This window comes from Dipodomys ordii, unplaced genomic scaffold (assembly GCF_000151885.1).
Source record: "Dipodomys ordii isolate 6190 unplaced genomic scaffold, Dord_2.0 Scaffold20, whole genome shotgun sequence".
NCBI classification, from domain to species: domain Eukaryota; kingdom Metazoa; phylum Chordata; class Mammalia; order Rodentia; family Heteromyidae; genus Dipodomys; species Dipodomys ordii.
This window is the reverse complement of record NW_012267236.1, coordinates 9,306,421-9,319,700: the sequence shown is the minus strand read 5'-3', so window position 1 is coordinate 9,319,700 and position 13,280 is coordinate 9,306,421. Positions and strand designations below refer to the sequence as shown.

The 13,280-nt window shown below is 41.4% G+C and overlaps 1 protein-coding gene and 1 pseudogene across 10 annotated transcripts in view; one reads left to right on the top strand and one right to left on the bottom strand.

Annotated features, from left to right (window-relative positions):
- Positions 1–11,179, bottom strand: part of Dtnb (dystrobrevin, beta) — a 173,324-nt gene extending 162,145 nt beyond the window's left edge. For 8 of the 10 annotated variants that reach the window (XM_013013714.1, XM_013013711.1, XM_013013713.1 and 5 more), the window contains exons 1-3: positions 11,108–11,174; positions 4,311–4,391; positions 1,388–1,601 (exon numbers count right to left, since the gene is read on the bottom strand). In XM_013013714.1, the coding sequence (XP_012869168.1) occupies positions 1,388–1,601; positions 4,311–4,391; positions 11,108–11,174 (362 nt within the window). Of the gene's footprint in view, positions 1–1,387; positions 1,602–4,310; positions 4,392–11,107 lie in introns of all 10 variants that reach the window. The other 2 variants (XM_013013712.1, XM_013013719.1) reach the window with 1 other exon arrangement.
- On the top strand, positions 5,671–6,530 carry LOC105983565 (annotated as a pseudogene).
- Positions 11,180–13,280: the final 2,101 nt, after the last annotated feature.

Sequence of the window (13,280 nt, the reverse complement as noted above, 5' to 3'; positions counted from 1 at the left end):
GAGGAACTGACATTCAACAAAGCAGTTTACAAAAACAGTGAGTCTTAATGAATGTCACCCTTTGAACATTCTCATCCATCCCTTGAACACAGCTACAGTTCTGTCACTAATTCGCACACTTGTCACTAGTATACGATATAACTAATAGCATTTCACAAGTGTATGAAGTCACACATATTTTTTTCTTCTCTGTAGAGAGAAAAGCAGAGAAATTAATCCATTCAGACCAAATGCCCAACCAAATAGAAGGAATTAGAAATGAACTCATTATCCTCAAGGTTTTTATCCTTCTTGGGTTCCCTTGGTATTATTTTTTTTACTATACTAACTTATGACTACAAATATAGAGAATGATTTCCATTTTGACTTGAGGTACATTTAAACAGTTCTTTTCTTGTTGTAAGGTTCTTCATTAAAAGATTTTAAGAGTGCTGGGGATGTGGCTTAGTGGTAGAGTGTTTGCCTAGCATGCATGAAGCCCTGGGTTCATGCATGGAAGTGGCACTGTGGCTCAAGTGATAGAGTGCTAGCCTTGAGCAAAAGCAGCTCAGGAACAGTGCCCGGTCCTGAGTTCAAGCCCCAGGACTGGAAAAAAATATTTTAAGAAAGGTTCCTTGAGGATGAGCGGAGGAGAAACTGGGAGAGGGAGGGAAGGAGTGACAATATCCATAAAGAAATGTACTCTTTACCTGAGTTATGTAACGATAACCCTTCTAGAAATCACCTTTAAAATAACAATTGGGGGCTGGGAAGGTGGCTCAGTGGTAGAGTGCTTGCCTTGCATGCATGAGGCCCTGGGTTCGATTCCTCAGCACCACATAAGAAAAAAGCCGGAAGTGGCGCTGTGGCTCAAGTGGTAGAGTGCTAGCCTTGAGCTGAAGAGCTGAAGGACAGTGCCCAGGCCCAGAGTTCAGGCCCCACAACTGGACCCAAAAAATAAATAAAATAAAATAACAATTGAAAAAATCTAATTTTAAAAAAGAGAGGTTCCTAAATATTCATAAAGAGAAAACAAATGCTGTAGTCCAAAGGTCTACATGGCTTTGATGCTATACAATAGTGAAAGGTTAGCCTTAAAGTCATCTAGAAAGCTTCTAATCACATTAAAAAACTTAGATGAAATCCACTGGAAAGAGAACAACTTTAGTGAGTTCCTATAACTTAACCAAGCATTATGTCTCAGGAGCTGTGATTATTCAGAATGTCACACAGAGCTTAAATGTGTGACACACCCACAACATCACTGCTGACCAGTCTTTGAAAAGGACTCAAACTGAGAAATCTGTTTTAGCACTGGCTCTAGGTTGAGTACCTAAGTAGAGCGTATGAGAGAATAGTGATGAGAGATGGGTATTCTGAACAGGAAGTGAACATATATGGTACTGGCCTGTCATACGCAGCAATCATGAAGTTGAGGAGGAGACTGATGGACTGCTCCACGCTGATTTGGTGAGTAGAAGGAAGGCGCTTGTTCAACTGATAGTAGATGGAGGAGATGACCGTTTCGAGGCGGGACACACTGATCTCAGTGCTATGGTCCAGTGTATTAAGGCCATTGTCTCGGAAGGCTTCAATCATGTTCCAGATATCAACAAGATGAACTATGGCATAAAGAAAATAAGCCATTTTAAAGTTTCAGCCAGCTTAAAGTATGGGGCACAACTGAACACCTAAATTTACCAATGGGTAAATAAGTTTAAAGTAAAGACTAGCACTCACAAGGCCTTGGGTTCAATCTTCAGCACTGTAAAATGGATGAATAGACAGACAAGACAGACAAGACAGACAGGTAGACAGCTGGGTGTGGCAGATCACATTTGTAATTTTAAACAAAGTAATGGTCACTGTTCCAATGACCAACAACTAAAATTTTAAAACAATGCATTTTTTGCTTTATATTACTAATACCACTAGCATAGTTCAGGCTCCCAGCCACTCCATACATAGACCACTGTCTCCCAAAAATTAGGGGAAGTTTATAAACAAGGGTTGCCTTGATTTTCAAACATTTTGGCCACAACCCACAGAAATATATTGAAATCATCACACACACACACATACATACTCGACTACATTTGTGTACATATATGTACATGCATGTGTTACACACATGTATATGTGTGCATATATGTAGCTATAATGAAGTTCCACAAAAACACTTTTGTTAACCACATACGCTCCATTTTGATACTTTCTTCTCTTGTGTTACATGCTTTAAATTATGGCTACAGCCTACCTAAATGGTTTTATGAAACATTAATGGATCATAATGCATAATTTGAAAAATAATGCTTTAGGAAATCATGAAGAAAGACATAACTTCGACCTAGAGTGACATGATAATCTCTTTGGAGAGAAATGTAAGGTAGAAAACTTTAAGACTTAAAAGTCTAACAGGAGTTATCAGATGTAAAAGTATGCTCACATCACTTGTTTATAATAAATATCAAAGCTAAGTCTCAAAGTAAAGTCTTTCAATTCTGTGTGTGCATGCATGTGCATATAAACAGTACTCAGACTTGAACTAAGGGCCTAGGGACTATCCCTAAGCTTTTTCCGCTCAAGGCTGGTGCTGCTCCATCACCTGAGCCAAAGTTGCACTTCTGGCTTTTTTTTTGCCAATCATGGGCCCCAAACACAGGGACTATATGCTGTTCCTGAGCTTGTTTGCTCTATCACTTGAGCCTGGCTCAACTTCCACCTTTTTTGTGCTTAACTGAAGATAACTGTCTCATGGACTTTCCTGCCAGTACTGGCTTCAAACTGCGATCTTCTCAGATCCCAGACTCCTGAGTAGCTAGGATTACAGGTGTGAGCCAGTGGCACCCAGCCACTTTGAGCTTTTTGATGGTTAACTGGAGATAAAAGCTCACAGACTGTCCTTCCTGGGCTGGCTTTGAACCGCAGTCCTTAGAACTCATTATCCTGAGCAGGTAAGATTACAAGTTAAGCCACCAGTGCCCAGTGGCACTTGTTCAATTCCTTTTTTTTTTTTTTTTTTTTTTTGGGTCCGGTTGTGGGGCCTGAACTCTGGGCCTGGGCGCTGTCCCTCAGCTCTTCAGCTCAAGGCTAGCACTCTACCACTTGAGTCACAGCGCCACTTCTGGCTTTTTTTCTTTTTTTTGCTTATGTGGTGCTGAGGAATCGAACCCAGGGCCTCGAGCATGCAAGGCAAGTGCTCTACCACTGAGCCACCTTCCCAGCCCCGACTTGTTCAATTCCTAAGACAATGTTTTTTCCATAATTTAAAATGGTTTTTCACGATTACATACACACATGAAGAAAGAACAGTATTTGTGTCATAAGCCAGGTTAATCTCCATGGAAGTTAAAAAAAAGGAAGATTACAAATACACAAATATATACTTTATTTTTTAGAATGCACATGATAGCAATTACTTATAGAAAAGGTTCTTTTAGGGCTAGGAAGGTGGCTCAGTGACTGTAGAGTGCTTGCCTTGCATGCATAAGGCCCTGGGTTCAATTCCTCAGCACTACATAAGCAGAAAAAGCCAGAAGTGGTGCTGTGGCTCAAGTGGTAGTGCACTAGCCTTGAGCTGAAAAACCAAGGGACAGTGCCCAGGCCCAAAGTTCACGCCCCATGACCAATCAAAAAAAAAAGGTTCTTCTATATTTATACATTAAACTTAATTTTAAAAAAGTCATTTTTATTTCACTATTATCAAAAATCAACCTTTCTTTTCCTCCAGAAGTTGATAAATTATATTAACTTGGTATAAAACCTTGCATTAAGTGCTAGTGGCTCTTGCCTGTAATCCTAGCTAATCAAAAGGCTGAGATCTGAGGATTGTGGTCCAAAGCCAGCACAGGCTTTCATAAAGTCCATGAGATTTTTATCTCCAATGACACAAGCAGTAGAACAGTAGCCATGAGCAAAAAAGCTCAGGGCCAGCATCCAAGCACTGAGTTCAAGCCCCAGAAGCAGCAAGCAAACACACACACACACACTCACACACACACACACACACACACTCACACACACACACACACACTCCTACATTGCATTCATGTTAACAAGGAGACAAAACCAATAAAAAAAACTTTATTATGCACCTCCAAACTTGTAAATATGGTAGCATAACTTGTAGGGATCTGGAGCTTGTTAAAACCTTTTGAGTGGTACAGGACTAAAATGATGTTCTTCCTATTACAAAGTGATAAATACTTCAGATACTAAAACTTTACTTGAAATCTAACACTATGACTAAAATATACTAAAGTATTTTGCAGTAAAATGTTGTGTTACCTTTATATAACAGCATTAATTCAAAGAAACAAGAAATTACTTACGGTTACATCTTTTTTGTACAAATCGTAATTTGCAGGCTGTTCTGTAAGTTGATAGTCGTATCACATCAAAATTCTGAGCACCTGAAGAAAGGGCAAATAAAAATGTTCAACGGGATTTACCATTCAATTTCTCAATGCTAAGAAGTCTGTCTCCATTACATTACCACAATATTCAACAACCTTCCAATCAAACAAAAACAGAGGCAGGAAAAGTTATGAATTGCCTCTACTGTATGCAAGAATTCTGATAATGATTTTGCCTACATTATCCCCTCTGCCAAACTAAGGAAACTCTGAGGGAAGGAAAACTCTTGTCTTGAGTGAATGAACTTACATGACTAGAAAATGGGAATCGGGTGACTTGGGAACTAGAGTCAAAAAAGCTGAATTCCATCTCAGCTGGGCCACAAACAGAACAGTATTTGGCCAGGCTCTCTAAATTCTCAGCCTCAGTGTCCTGGACTTTTCTCAAAGTGGTCAAAATGATTATTTCCAAAGCTGCTTATATTCTACTAGCACATTATTCCTCCTTAACAAGAACTAAAGCTGGTTTCTGTGCACCTGAGACATTGCAACTGTCTTATAGTTATAATTCAGAAATGATTTATGCAATGGAGTATAGCTTGCCCCTGTTCTCAGTCTTTCAGACTTCCCCAGGTGCCATTTTGTGAGGGAGCTCAGATGACAGATAAAGAAAGGCCATCAGGAAGGTCCTATGCAGAGCCCCAGAGAAGCCCTAAGCTTCTCAGTCTGTCTGAAACATGGGACAAGAAGTCAGCACTAGAAACTAGTCTAAGCAAGTCTACACCCAGAAAATATAAAAGAAAACACATGATTGTCTGTGGTAGGAATACATAGTCACAGCCAACCAGAACAAAGCCTAAAATTACACATTTATAAATCAGACTTTGGTTTCATTTCAGAATACTTATTGAGTGTTAAAAACACATGAAATTAGCAACCTCTGAAATATTATATAAACTCAAAGGTTAGGCAAACTACAACAGGCACAATTTTAGACCCAGCAAAGCCAGGATGACAAGGAGAGGATAAAGCAGTGGGAAAGAAAGCTCCTTTCCCATGTACAACAGCCCACTTTAGCCTTCCTCAGGCTTTTGGGAGCCATAGGGTTTGATGGAGATGACCATGAACCATGGGAGAGAGAGGAACAAGGTGAATGTATTGAGTTGAAAAAGGAATCTAACTGAGGAAGAAGAGAGAGGAAGAGAAGAGACACAGGAGAGGAGAGTGCAGACCTAACAGACTGCTACAGTCTGAATAGGGACTATCCCCTCCAAAGCTCAAGCTGAAATTTAATTCCCACTGTGAGGTATTAACAGGGTGTAAACTTAATCTAACAATGGCGTTTAGACTGAAAAGTGATTATTAGATAAGGTCATCAGCTAGAGCGGTGACTACTGGTAGCTTATAAAAGAGAACAGAAAATACACACAGGGGACGTGGGGGCAGGACAGGGAAACAAGGTGTGGGTCCCGGGGTGGAGGTGAATGGGCTCACCCTCCCGCCCTGCCCCTCTCCAGATAATTATGTGTACCAAGCACAGCAGGAATGCTATGCATTCAAAGTGAACAGAGCTTCATGAACACCGGACAGCACTACGTAAACAGATACATCTACAACCAGAAGAAGTATGCACTCTGCACACTCCATGCTGTGACCAAACTGGGGTGGCCAGCTGCAGAGTCCTAGAACAGCCAGAAGGACCTCCTGGAGCAGAAGTGGGCCGTGGTGGACACTGTGTGCAGACAGGACTATGAGCTGGATGAGGGCTTCACCCTGAAGTGCTGGGTCCAGCCTAAATTATATGTGTCACCCTCCAAAACGGGGTTCCCTAGAGCTAGAACACCATAACCTGCTTGTCTTCCATATGACAGATTTCAATCCAGGCAACACTGAAGTCAGATGACCAGGAGGTGGAGGCTGGGGAGCAGTCCACAGGCCTGATCCACAATGGAGACTGAACCATCCAGATCCTGGTGATGCTGGAAATGACTCCCCAACAGGGAAACGTCTACACCTGTCACGGGGAGCAACCCAGCCTGGACAGTCCTATCATAGTGGAGTGGAAGGCACAGTCTGACTTAGCCCAGAGCAAGACACTGACTGGCGTTGAGGGGGGTTGTGCTAGGGCTCATCTTCCTTACAGTGGGCACTATCATGCGTATGAGGACCAAGAAAGCTCCACAAGCACCTAGGTAAATTGGGTTCTTAGTCTGAACTGAAAAACTAGATGTGCCTCAGATCAAGAATTTTTCTGTGTTTCTTTAGTCGTAGAGGCTGATTTGGGGATGAAACCCCACCTTCCTCAAGAAATATTGCTGCCAAGTAATTGCTTTGAAACTTGATTTTCTACTTTTGCTCTTTGATTCACTCCAATTTCTCTCCTGAGGCCTCTATATTCTCTTCTACTTAGCTCCATAAAGAATAAAACCCTTTTTCTTAAAAAAAGAAGAAAACTCCAGTGTACTTGTCTATTTTCTTATAAGATGCCACAGTCTTATCTGCAAAAAAAAATAAAAGAAAAGAAAAAGAAAGAAAGAAACCAAGGAACACAAAGGAACTTCCCATCTTGTGCCACATGATGCCCTGAGCCACCATAGCACCCTTCCAAGAAGACCATCCCAAAACATGGTATCTGTACCTTGGGCTAGAACCATGATCCCAAATAAGCCTTTCCTCATAACTTTGTTATACTGTGCTGTTTTAAAAGCAGAAATGACTAAGTCTTCATACATTTAACATTTCTGGAATTGCCTGAAAATATGTTTATAGGCATTTCTAAGAAGAAAAAAAAAGTTTCATCCAGGTGCTAGCCTGTAATCCTAGCTACTCAGGAGGCTGAGATCTGAGGATTGTGATTCAAAGCCAGCACAGGCAAGAAAGTCCATGAGATTCTTATCTCCAATTAACCACCAGAAAAACGAAGTGGTCCTGTGGCTCAAGCCACAGAGTGCTCGCCTTGAGCGCAGGGACAGTGCCCAAGCCCAGAGTTCAAAAGAAAAAATAGTTTCAAAAAGTATTAGTTCAAAGAAGTAACATAATAGACATCCTTACTTTTTCTTCGCAGTAGGAATAATAATCCTAGGGATCGGGGATGAAGTCAGAAGTTCTATCAGTTAAAACCAAGACTGGACTAGGAATGCCCAGCATGCTCAAGGCCCTGGATTCAACCCCAGTATCACAGCAAAGGAGGGAGGGAGCAAGGGAGCAAGGGAGCAAGGGAAAGGAGACAGCCTACAAAGACAAAGCTGAGAGATGCTTATCTCCAGTTAGCCAGCAAAAAACCAGAGGTGAAGGTGTGACTCAAGTGGAAGTATTCCAGTCTTGAGCAAAAAAGCCTGAGGGGCCTATAGCTCAAGCCCCAGTGCCAACACAAAAGAAAGACATAAAGACTGATTTCTAGTATACTAGGTATACCAACCAGAAAGAAGCTACCATAACAATATTAATATACAATAAAATAGACACCAAGGAAAAAAAGAGTACTAGTAAAAAGGCTGCCTATACAGGTTGAACACTCCTAATCTAAATTCTGAAGCTTTTTGAGCATCATGATTTAAATGATGTCATTCATAATGTAAATGGCCAGGCAGAGTGTTACATATCTGTAACCCCTGCACTCAGGAAGTGAGAGGATCTGGAGTTATAGATCTCCCTGAGCTACACAGCATTCTAGAAAAAGAGGGAAAATATGAGAAAATTAACACAGAGAGGTTTCTTAACCTATAAAGACCACAAAATCTGCAGCAAATATCATTCTTAGCAATATTAGAAACATTCTCATTAAATACAACGCAAAACAAAAAAGTCTGCCATCCTCCCATCCCTTCAATACAACAGGTGAGGCTCCCTCTAGTGTACTGGGTTTAAAAAAAAGGTAGAGCCAAATTGTCTGTAAAAATGGTGCAGTTACCTACCCAAGGACTATAGACTAGTGGGGAGGATGAAGAAGAATGAATATTGACGAAATAGATTGTTTGCAACTATGAAAACAGAACAAGGAAATTGTTGGGGCTTCTTTGTTTGGGGGGAGGTAGGGGAGAGTGAAAAGGGAGTGAGAATGCACATGAATGTGTGTGGACATTTAGGCAGAGAAACAGAGTAACTTCCTAAGGTTATATAGGCAGTAACAGAAAGAACCAACACCGGGCACTGGTGGCTCATGCCTGTAATCCAAGCTACTCTGGAGGCTGAGATCTGAGGATCACGGTTCAGACCCAGCCAGGGCAGGAAAGTCTGTGAAACTCTTATCTCCAATTAACAACCAGAAAGCCAGAAGTGGTGCTGTGGTTCAAGTGGTAGAGCTGAAGAGCTCAGGGACAGCATCCAGGCCCAAAGTTCAAGACCCATGACAGAGAGAGAGAGAGAGAGAGAGAGAGAGAGACCGACCAAGATCCAAACCAGGCATAGCCTGGACTCAGAGCCACAGTGGTCTGAGGATCAGCTCCAATACTCATTTATGATGTGAACTCAGCTGTACTGTGATTTGATTTCCTTGGGGTTGAGTGAGGTGGAGGAAGTGTCTGGCATAGATGACTAGCAATTAGAGACTCAGAACTACAAAAGTTTTTAAAGATCACCTAGTTATTATGCCAACATGCCTTCTCTACCTTCTCTAGCCTATACTTGACAGGATAACAACTCTGCCACCCATGACTAAGTATGTACAGTTCAGAAGTGTACATTGAGAGATGTAAACATCTCCTGGAAATTTATGCTTTGATTTTCATACTGTGATGCACAGAATTCTAGAAATCTCAAGGATTAACCCAGGCTGGATTCTACCTCCCCTATCCTGCTTCACCCATGCAGTACCAATTTTGTAATACCCTTATGTTGAAGAGTTTAGACCTGTTTTTCCCCGTTAATATCATGGAGCTTGAACTCAGGGCCTATGTGCTATCCCTGAGTTTTTGTGCTCAAGGCTAGCACTCTACCACTTAGCGCCACCGATCCACTTCTGGTCTTCTGGTGGCAAATTGGAGATGAGTCTAATGGACTCGCCTGCCCAGGCTCATTTCAAACTGCAATCCTCACATCTCAGCCTCTTGAGTAGCTAGAATTACAGGCATGAGTCACCAACACTTGGCTTGTTTGGGGTTTTTGGTGTTTTGTTTTGTTAGTCCTGGGGCTTGAACTTAGGTCCTGGGCTCTGTCCCTGAGCTTCTTTTGCTCAAGGCTAGCATTCTACCATGTGAGCCACAGAGCCACTTCTGGCTTTTTCTGTATATGTGGTACTGAGGAATTGAACCCAGGGCTTCTGCATGCAAGGCAAGCAGTCTCCCATTAAGCCACCTTCCCAGCCTTGCTTTTGTTTTATAATACAATAAATGTAAATTTTGGGAGGCACTGAGGTTTGAAGTCAGGGCCTCCCAGCTACCTACTACTTGATCCACACCCTTGGTCCAAGAATGTAAGCTTTAAAAGATTTAAAAGTGGGTCCCACTGTTCATTCTTTTTTTTCCTATCAATATCTCTAGCTACTATCCTAATATTTAGCCCCTCTACCTTAGGAATGAAATCTAGTGAAAGGTAATTTGTATAACGTATTAATTAACTACTTACCACCACCTGCAAGCTCATGGTAACAATGGAGTCATACCAAGAGGTCTAAATTGAATGGCATGTTTTAAAAAAACAAAAATTTTAGCTGGGCACTGGGGCTACTCAGGAGGCTGAGATGTGAGGATAGCTGTTCAAAGCCAGCCCTGGCAGGAAAGTCCATGAGACTCTTAAACCACTAGAAAACCAGAAGTGGCACTGTGTCTCAAGTGATAGAGCGCTCGCCTTGAGCTGAAGAGTGCAGGGACAGGTCCGAAGCCCAGAGTTCAAGCCCCACAACCCACCCAAAAAAAAAAAAAAAATTGCCAGGTGCTAGTGGCTCACACCTATAGTCCTAACTACTTAGGAAGCTGAGATCTGAGGATAGAAAAATCCAGAAGTGGCCCTGTGGCTCAAGTGGTAGAATGCTAGCCTTGACCCAAAAAAGAAACCCAGGGGGCTGGGAAGGTGGCACGGTGGTAGAGTGCTTGCCTTGTATGCATGAGGTCCTGGGTTCGATTCCTCAGCACCACATAAGCAGAAAAAGCTGGAAGTGGTGCTGTGACTCAAGTGATAGAGCACTTGCCTTGAGCTGAATAGCTGAAGGACAGCACCTAGGCCCAGAGTTCAGGCCCCACGACTGACCAAAAAAAAAAAAGAAGAAGAAGAAGAAGAAGCCGCCCAGGTACAGCTCAGAGTTTAAGCCCAGGACCAGCAAAAAAAAAAAAATCTCATTTTAGGTTACATTTCTATCTTATTATCCATGACCCTGCTTAAGGAAGTAATTCAAATCAATCCAATTAAAATACATACTAGGGGCTGGGAAGGTGGCTCAGTGGTGGAGTGCTTGCCTTACATGCATGAGGCCCTGGGTTCGATTCCTCAGAACCACATAAGCAGAAAAAGCCAGAAGTGGGGCTGACGCTCAAGTGGTAGAGTGCTAGCCTTCAGCTGAAGAGCTGAGGGACAGTGCCCAGGCCCAGCTTTCAGGCCCCACGACCAACCAAAAAAATAAATAAATAATAATATAAAATAAAATACATACTATACTTTCAGGTTGTCCTCCAATTCCATGATTCTTTAACTCCTACTCATCCCACTCCAAAGGTTCAAACTGTAAAACTTCTGACTAACGCTATGACTTCATTAAAAACAAACAACAATAAATAAATAAATATGTACAACATAAACATTGGGCCAAAAGGAAGAGGAGCCCAGGAGAACTGCAAACTCACGCATTTCTATAAACAGCTGCCTCTTCTCTGCCATGGTCTTCCGCTTATTCCCACCTTCCTCGATCATCCTGGAGACAAGAAGACACAATCAACCACTGTTTAATCTGAGAAATCAACCAAGTGCCCATTGTTGTAAAACTAACAGGAAAAGAGGTTCAATGTGTACATTTCAAGACAGCATCAAAAAAATGAGGGAGCCTGATAAAGAAAAGATAAATCATTGTCCTTTTATTTGAGAGCCTTTAAAAATATTAAATGATCCAGACTAAATAAGCTTGTGCATGTGTTTATAATGCTAAAAACACAAGGCTGTCTTTATTTCTAATTTGATTATTTTCTTTACAGAGTCCTGGATTCTATCATTATTCTTTTACATAAACATCTTAGCAAATATAATTTCAGAAATTAAAATAAAAAGCTGTAGCTGGACATCAGTGGCTCACACCTGTACTCTTAGCTACTCAGGAAGCTGAGATCTGAGGACTGTGGTTCAAAGACAGCCCAGGCAGATAAATCCCCCAGACAGTATAAACAATTATCCAGAAAAAAAAAAACTGGAACTAAAGGTGTGATCCAAATGGTAGAGCATCAGCTATGATAGAAAAAGCCAAGTGAGAGCATGATGCCCTGTGTTCAAACCCCAGTACCAGCATATACACACCAAAAAAAAAAATTGAGGAAGGCAATTCCAACTTATGAAAAGATGCTAGAAACATGTCAGTCAAGAGGCAAGTGAGGAAGTGGTTATCAAGGCTGTAGATGCTGCTTCTGCATCACCCATCACCCAGATTTCCTTTCCCTAACATGACCTTTACCACCCCCCAGCAGTTCTGAAGGCAGGCTGCTATATTCTTACAGCTGCACTCAGTACCTGCTGATTTGCCTTCAGTTGACTGAACACTCTAACCAAGAAATGCCAGGGAAGTTACTCACTCATGGGAGCAACCGGCAGCAGTGGCAGAGGACTGACTGATGCAATCTCTTGGTGAGAGAGAGCATATACCAACTTACCCACTGACACTACACGCAACTATAAAGTTTAATCAGAACAAAGCTGGAGTAAGCACCAGCAGGTGGACTGAGGAAGAATACTGAATTCAAAGGACCACTGAACAGATGGGAGATTGACCATCTTTTTTTGTACTCCAAGTCCAGAACCTCCAAACTGAACATTATGGGACACACTGCAAATACAGGAGAACCCTTCTACTTTGCTCAGAGAAGAGAAATGAAATAGAGACAGTGGGAAAAATTCCCCAGACTTTCCTCTCTGCTTCTAAATTCTCTCCCACCTACCCAATAAGCAATCTCATAATGAAGGCAACAGAAGTCAAAAATGTGAAGGGAAAAAAAAAAAAGAAACGTGTGCAAAGGTATATAAATAAAACTGGCTTTGTTCACAGATGACATCACTGTCTACACAAAATTTAAAAGAATTCACCAAAAAAAATCTTCAACCGTATAAGCAATTACAGTAAGGTTGCAAGATGCAACACAAAATTCTTTTGCTTTCCTAAATACTACCAATGGATAAGTTGAATTTGAAGCTAAATGCAATGCCAAAATAAAAATAAAACTGCAGTGAGGGAACAGAAGACATTGTATGAAAGGAAATATACTTGTTACCTGACTCATGTAATTGTGATTCCTCTGTACATCACCTTATAATAATAAATTCATTTTTTAAAGTAAAAGTACAATACTATTTGTATTAGCACTGCCAAAAATGAAGTTCTTCTTTGGTAAGAATTTTATTAAGTAGTTTATAAAGAGATTACAATTCTGTAAGTCAGATTAAGAGTACATTGCTTCTTAATCAATGTTGCCTCCATCATTCTCCCCCATTTTTCCTCATCCTATTCCTACCCTCAAATTACATAGTTCAACTTTTACATAGTGTACACTGAATATGATTACTGCACAAAATTGTAATTCTTAGGTATAACTCTAGCTATTTTGTGTACAAGATCAATATAAGAAAAACTATCAGAGGATGGGAAGGTGGCTCAGTGGTAAAGTGCTTGCCTTGCATGCAGGAGGCCCTGGGTTCGATTCCTCAGAACCACATAAGCAGAAAAAGCTGAAAGTGGCATTGTGGCTCAAGTGGTAGAGCACTAGCCTTGAGCTGAAGTACAGCACCCAGGCCCAGAGTTCAGGCCCCACAACTGACAAA